The following is a 7,766-nucleotide window of genomic DNA, read 5'->3' on the forward strand; positions in this document are numbered from 1 at the left end:
TTTTTTTTTTTTTTTTTTTTTTTTCTTTCAAGTTTTCGAATTTTGAATTTTTGATTTTGTCTTCTTCATTTGTTCTATTGAAAAACAATTAGATAATTATTTTATAGATTAAGTTCGCGATTACCAATATGTTTTTGTTATTTTCTTTTTGTTTTTTGTTTTACCCACTACATATCATAAATATTACCCCATGATTTATAATAACATTTATTACGAATTAAATTGTGGAACCAGTACTAGAGAACACGTATGTAGAAGATACTAGGAAACTAATTAAAAGTAAACTTGTGAGACCATTTTTCTTTTGTTGATAATCTAAATTTCTAAATAAATTGTCTTATTTGAAAAATTATCAATTTTCGTAATTTGTTTGTTTTGATGTGTGGAAACTTCTTTAACAAGAAAGCTTGGAACGAAGAAGAAAAAAAGAAGCTTGGGAATAATTTGGGCTTTTTCTTTCTTTCTTTTTTTTTTCTCTCAAAAGGCCAAAAAAACAATTATTCTCTGTGTAAAAGAAAGACGAATAAATCATATAAATTTATTTTCGTCTTACCAAGTGATAGTTACCTTTTTTCTTTAATATATATATATTTAGTTTATAAAATAAAATTCTGACTTTTACCCTCATATTTTATGTTTAAATTTTAATACAAAAATATTTATATTTAGTCAGAAAAATATATTTATATTAATATAAAATTTATTAAATTTTAATTAAAATACAGGTATCGAAATATATATATATGAATTTTTTTCGTTCTTTCCTGTCTCTCCAATACTAGTTATTTCAAGAAAAGTTTAGACTGTTTACTTTGGTTATTAATATTAAAATTAAATTAAAAACACAAACAGAAGAAAAACGAATTTGGTTAGATTTTAAATCTCCTACATAGTTAAATGTTATCTTATTTTTATATCGAATTTTCAGTCATTTTTTTGTCTAATTAATGTAATAATTTTGTGAAAATACCTCTTTTAAAAATAATATATCATTGTCAAATATATATAAATATATATATATATATATATATATCATCACCTACATATATGGTGTTTTATTTTTGGATCTGGATGATATTGTTATAAGCAAAAACTTAGTACTAGTAAAGTACTAGTCATGAAAGCTTAAAAATGCTCTGACTGTTTTACTCTTTTAGAGAGCAGGAAACAGAGTGTGGGTACTTGTGTCCCCAAAAGAGAGAATCTATTCCATATCTTAAACAAAATATATATTCCATTTGATTTGGAACCATAATCACGTTTAATAGTTTTCGTATTAGTAGATTCCATAATAATTTTAGAAATTAAAAAATATGTTATAATACGCAATTAATAGGGTTTTGTCAACTTCTTTGAGTCATTACAACTTTTGTGTTATTTGTAAATTCTTCTTTTTTTTTTTTTTCAGCAAACGGTTCTAAAGGGAAACTAGGGAAGGCTGCTCATCTGGAGGATTGGATCACACCAATCACGTCTTTAACCGCAGGCGAATCAGCCTTTAAGGTCACGTTCGACTACGACAGCGATTTTGGTTACCCTGGAGCGTTCTTGATTAGAAACAGCCACTTCAGCGAATTTTTTCTCAAAAGTCTCACACTTGAAGACGTTCCAGGCCATGGCAGGGTCCATTACATATGCAATTCTTGGATTTACCCTGCTAAACACTACACCAAAGACCGAGTTTTCTTCTCCAACAAGGTAACTAAACGTTTCTCTGTTTCTTTTCTTGACTAATAAGTCAGAAATATGATTTCTTGATATGATTTTGGTAGGAATCAATGAATCAGTCTATGTTTACTTGTGTTTCAGACTTATCTTCCACACGAAACACCTGCAACGCTGCTCAAGTACAGAGAAGAAGAGCTAGTGGAACTGAGAGGAACCGGTGAAGGAGAGCTAAAGGAATGGGACAGAGTTTATGACTATGCTTACTACAACGATTTAGGCGTCCCACCAAAGAACCCACGGCCTGTACTCGGAGGGACACAAGAGTATCCTTACCCAAGAAGAGGAAGAACCGGGAGGAAACCAACTAACGAAGATCCTCAAACCGAGAGCAGGTTACCGATCACATCAAGCCTAAATATATATGTTCCGCGAGATGAGAGATTTGGACACTTGAAGATGTCTGATTTCCTTGCTTACGCTCTGAAAGCAATTGCTCAGATTATCCAGCCTGCACTTGAGGCTGTGTTCGACAAGACTCCTAATGAGTTTGATTCTTTTGAAGATGTTCTTAAGATATACGAAGAAGGAATCGATCTACCAAACCAGGCTTTGATTGATAGTATCGTTAAGAATATACCACTTGAGATGTTAAAAGAAATATTCAGAACAGATGGCCAGAAGTTCCTGAAGTATCCAGTGCCTCAGGTCATCAAAGGTATCACCACATTTCTTATTCATGTGATGATATCTAAATAAGGTTTTTTTTGGTGTAACTAATTTCGATTATCATCTTTTNAAACACTACACCAAAGACCGAGTTTTCTTCTCCAACAAGGTAACTAAACGTTTCTCTGTTTCTTTTCTTGACTAATAAGTCAGAAATATGATTTCTTGATATGATTTTGGTAGGAATCAATGAATCAGTCTATGTTTACTTGTGTTTCAGACTTATCTTCCACACGAAACACCTGCAACGCTGCTCAAGTACAGAGAAGAAGAGCTAGTGGAACTGAGAGGAACCGGTGAAGGAGAGCTAAAGGAATGGGACAGAGTTTATGACTATGCTTACTACAACGATTTAGGCGTCCCACCAAAGAACCCACGGCCTGTACTCGGAGGGACACAAGAGTATCCTTACCCAAGAAGAGGAAGAACCGGGAGGAAACCAACTAACGAAGATCCTCAAACCGAGAGCAGGTTACCGATCACATCAAGCCTAAATATATATGTTCCGCGAGATGAGAGATTTGGACACTTGAAGATGTCTGATTTCCTTGCTTACGCTCTGAAAGCAATTGCTCAGATTATCCAGCCTGCACTTGAGGCTGTGTTCGACAAGACTCCTAATGAGTTTGATTCTTTTGAAGATGTTCTTAAGATATACGAAGAAGGAATCGATCTACCAAACCAGGCTTTGATTGATAGTATCGTTAAGAATATACCACTTGAGATGTTAAAAGAAATATTCAGAACAGATGGCCAGAAGTTCCTTAAGTATCCAGTGCCTCAGGTCATCAAAGGTATCACCACATTTCTTATTCATGTGATGATATCTAAATAAGGTTTTTTTTGGTGTAACTAATTTCGATTATCATCTTTTCTAGAGGACAAAACTGCATGGAGAACTGATGAGGAATTTGCTAGAGAAATGTTGGCAGGGCTAAACCCTGTTGTTATTCAACTTCTTCAGGTGAAATCCATAACGAACATTGGTTTCTCTTAGGTTAACCTGCTGTCTTACAGGCTATTGGTATGTTAACTTGCAGGAGTTTCCTCCTAAAAGCAAGCTTGACAGTGAATTATACGGTAACCAAAACAGTACAATCACCAAAAGCCACATAGAAAAAAGCTTAGATGGGCTCACTGTTGACGAGGTAAAAACTAATGTCACATATTAAAGCACTAATACAGAGTCAATTTTAAACATCTTGTCTTTTGCTATTTTCAGGCTCTAGAGAAGGAAAGGTTGTTTATATTGGACCACCATGACACACTGATGCCATACTTGAGACGTATAAACACTACCACGACCAAGACTTATGCATCTAGGACACTTCTGTTTCTGAAAGATGATGGGACTTTGAAGCCATTGGTGATAGAGCTGAGCTTGCCTCATCCTGATGGAGACAAATTAGGAGCATTGAGTGAAGTATATACCCCTGGCGAAGGGGTCTATGACTCGCTGTGGCAGTTGGCAAAGGCTTTTGTGGGCGTAAATGATTCTGGAAATCATCAGCTTATTAGCCACTGGTAATGAATACGAAATGGTTAAAGTTGCGGGAAAAACACTGTTTTATCTACATGATTTTGAGGTGAATTTTTTGGTTTTTGCAGGACGCAAACACACGCATCGATTGAACCTTTTGTGATTGCCACGAACAGACAGCTGAGTGTTCTTCACCCGGTTTTTAAGCTCCTTGAACCTCACTTCCGTGATACAATGAACATCAATGCGCTTGCTAGGCAAATCTTGATCAATGGTGGTGGTATCTTTGAGATCACAGTCTTCCCTTCTAAATATGCCATGGAGATGTCATCTTTCATCTACAAGAACCACTGGACCTTTCCTGATCAAGCGTTGCCTACAGAACTTAAAAAGAGGTAATGAATATACTCTTAGCTCTAGGCCTAATGCATTTAGTCAACGGAATGTAACTTTCTCTGATCACCGAAACTGTTGTNTCAATGCGCTTGCTAGGCAAATCTTGATCAATGGTGGTGGTATCTTTGAGATCACAGTCTTCCCTTCTAAATATGCCATGGAGATGTCATCTTTCATCTACAAGAACCACTGGACCTTTCCTGATCAAGCGTTGCCTACAGAACTTAAAAAGAGGTAATGAATATACTCTTAGCTCTAGGCCTAATGCATTTAGTCAACGGAATGTAACTTTCTCTGATCACAGAAACTGTTGTTGTTTTGGCTTTTCAATTGCAGAGGGATGGCCGTTGATGACCCAGAAGCACCACATGGGTTACGTCTGAGGATAAAAGACTATCCTTACGCAGTTGATGGGCTTGAGGTTTGGTATGCTATAGAATCATGGGTCAGAGACTACATATCCTTGTTCTATAAGACAGATGAGGATATCCAAAGGGACTCTGAGCTCCAAGCCTGGTGGAAGGAGGTGCGCGAGGAAGGTCATGGAGACAAAAAGTCAGAACCATGGTGGCCTAAAATGCAAAACCGAGAAGAGCTTGTGGAGTCTTGCACCATCATTATATGGGTGGCTTCTGCTCTTCATGCGGCGGTTAACTTCGGACAGTACCCGATTGCTGGATACCTCCCAAACCGACCGACCATAAGCCGTCAGTTCATGCCAAAGGAAAACACTCCAGAGTTTGCACAACTTGAGAAGAACCCTGACAAAGTGTTTTTTAAGACGATCACAGCTCAGCTTCAGACACTTCTTGGTATATCTTTGATTGAGATTCTTTCTACTCATTCGAGCGATGAAGTGTATTTGGGACAGAGAGATTCTAAAGAATGGGCTGCTGAGAAAGAGGCGTTGGATGCGTTTGAGAAGTTTGGTGAGAAGGTAAAAGAGATTGAGAAGAACATGGATGAGAGGAACGACGATGTGAATCTCAAGAACAGGACTGGTCTGGTTAAGATGCCGTACACTTTATTGTTTCCGACCAGTGAAGGTGGAGTTACTGGCAGAGGAATTCCAAACAGTGTCTCCATATGAAAAAAGGTCTCATCAGATCATGGACTATCTCACAGAGTCATAGTCAGGTTCTGCTATACCATTGTTTACTTCTTCTACACGTTAACCGTTGATTCTTGTTATTATTAATCGGTGTGGCCTATAAATATCAGAATAAAACAGTCTATACTATTATAATTGTGCTTATCAGTTTATCCAAACCAAATACATTTTAGAAATGAAGTTGTGCCATTGTGGTAATTAAAACCTTTAAGTTTTATGCTTAACTAAAAAAAAAAAAAAACTAATGCTAGGGAAGGTGAGAGACAAACAGAGGAATACTTTTAATTAGAACTTTGCAGAATATATGACTGCTTGCTGAGGGAAAGATAAAATTTTAATTTTTACAAACGAAGTAATCAAATTCCAGTTCCAATTTTTGTCCGGTTGTACAAACCGGGGTAATTCAATTGGATTTTTGTGTGTCCCTAAGCAACCTAGTCATATTCAAATTGGATGATTATTATTAACCGAAATACTCAATCCAAAACCCTAACCTTCTAACTCTGCCCTCTTCGCCTTCAAATATATCCAACATTCACCGCCTGAGTTTGAGTAAACATAAGGTTTTAAAAGTAACACACAGGATTCTCCAATGAAACGAAGGTTAGTTTCTTTGTCTGTTTTAGGATTTCGTAACTGATAAGCTATCCAAAACTCAAAAACCAACTTATATGTTTTGTTATTGTTTAATTTTGGCTTTTGACAGCAAAAAGGGTAGTAAAAGTAGGAATAATCCGGACAGGATTAGCGAGTTGCCTGAAGTTTTGATTGAGAAGATATTGTGCTTACTTCCTACAGAAGTTGCCGCAAGCACGAGTGTTTTGTCCAAACAATGGCAGTCTTATTGGAAAGTGGTGCCTAAACTCAAGTTTGATGGTTTAAATCGCAGACTTGAACTCGGAAATCTTTGCAAGTCTTTGCTTTCACATAAGGCTCCTGTTCTACAGAGATTACATCTCAAGGTTCGTTTAGATGGACGTGATAATGTACTTGATTGGCATTGCATTAACCCGCAATGTGCGTGAGTTGGTACTCGAAGTTTACTCCCACAGAAGGTCGTTCAGGTTTCCTAGAAGCTTGTATAACTGTGAAACACTAGAGACTTTGGAACTCATGCTTAATGCTGTTATGGATGTCCCTTCTTCGGTTTCTCTTAGATCCCTTAGAACTCTGAACCTTCTTTGTGTGGACTTCAAAGGCGAGGAATCTATTGTTAATTTTTTATCTGGCTGTCCTAATCTTCAAGATTTGGTATTGCGTGGATATATACGTAGCCGTATGAAAAATTGCAAAATCGTAGTGCCATCTTTACAAAGACTAACAATTCATAATGGCCACTGTGACCCAAAACATTGGCATTACTGATGAAGATTAAAGGGTTTATAAATACTCCTTCTTTGAAATACTTGAAGATTAAAGGGTTTATGGCTTTTGAGTCTTCTCTGATAGTGAACGTACCGGAGCTGGTGGAGGTAAATATTACTGATGTCTCTGAGATAACCGAGGAGAAGCTTTTGATAGTTCTTACTTCAGTCAAACGACTTTCCTTGGCCATATCACCCTTGAAGTTTAAGTTTCCTATCGGTAGCATCTTCGACCAGTTGGTTTTTTTGGAGCTAGGTACAAATAAAAAAGCATGGTTGGATCTACTTTCCTTCATGCTCCATAGTTCTCCAAAATTGCAAGTCCTCAAGTTCATCGATGTAAGCAAAGCTGATCTATAATAACATAAATGCATTGCGTTTTTCTAAATGTTTGTTGTTTTTCTCAGGACATCGGTTGGGTGGACCGTGTTGAGGCTAGTGGAGTATGGAATCCACCAGAGAATGTTCCTAAATGTTTGTTGTCTCACCTTGAGACGTTTATGTGGAAAGGCTACAAACGGAAACGAAAAGAGGAGCTAGAAGTGGCGAAATACATTCTAAAGAACACGAATCGCTTGAAGAGAGCTTCTTTCTCCTTAAACCTCATCTGCAGTTATCGAGATAGGCTTGAGGTTCTCAATGATTTGAAAAGTATTGTCAGGGATAGAAATTCATGCCAGGTTCAATTCATCATATGAAACATATAAGATTTGAATGTCTTTTTCTATATATATAACGTTTAGTCTTCTTTTATTTCAGCCGGTTTCTTGGGATTTCTATTTGTTTTAGATGTTAACATTTGATCTTTTGTTATAATGATATGATCTTTTATAGGGTTAAAGTTAAGAATTTGAAATCTGAGACTCTTTGAAATTGTAAAAGAATATGATAGGATTTCCCCTAGGATTGAACTCTGATGAAGGCTGATAACCGAGTGATAGGTGATGTGGATGGAAGGTGATGATGACTGGGTGGTTTTGGGTGATGATGTGCGAAGCTCGCAGGAGGAAAACAATGGTTT

At 36.7% G+C, this 7,766-nt stretch overlaps 1 protein-coding gene and 1 pseudogene across 1 annotated transcript in view; both read left to right on the plus strand.

The window, feature by feature from the left end:
• LOC104787362 (linoleate 9S-lipoxygenase 1-like) overlaps positions 1–5,525 on the plus strand; it is a gene marked incomplete in the record, with an annotated part of 9,413 nt that extends 3,888 nt beyond the window's left edge. Inside the window, 8 exon segments of the mRNA XM_010512937.2 lie at positions 1,409–1,698; positions 1,810–2,383; positions 3,273–3,358; positions 3,435–3,542; positions 3,617–3,918; positions 4,003–4,131; positions 4,367–4,504; positions 4,607–5,525. Coding sequence (XP_010511239.1) covers positions 1,409–1,698; positions 1,810–2,383; positions 3,273–3,358; positions 3,435–3,542; positions 3,617–3,918; positions 4,003–4,131; positions 4,367–4,504; positions 4,607–5,360 — 2,381 coding nt within the window.
• On the plus strand, positions 5,643–7,443 carry LOC104789466 (annotated as a pseudogene).

This window comes from Camelina sativa, chromosome 5, assembly GCF_000633955.1.
Source record: "Camelina sativa cultivar DH55 chromosome 5, Cs, whole genome shotgun sequence".
NCBI classification, from domain to species: domain Eukaryota; kingdom Viridiplantae; phylum Streptophyta; class Magnoliopsida; order Brassicales; family Brassicaceae; genus Camelina; species Camelina sativa.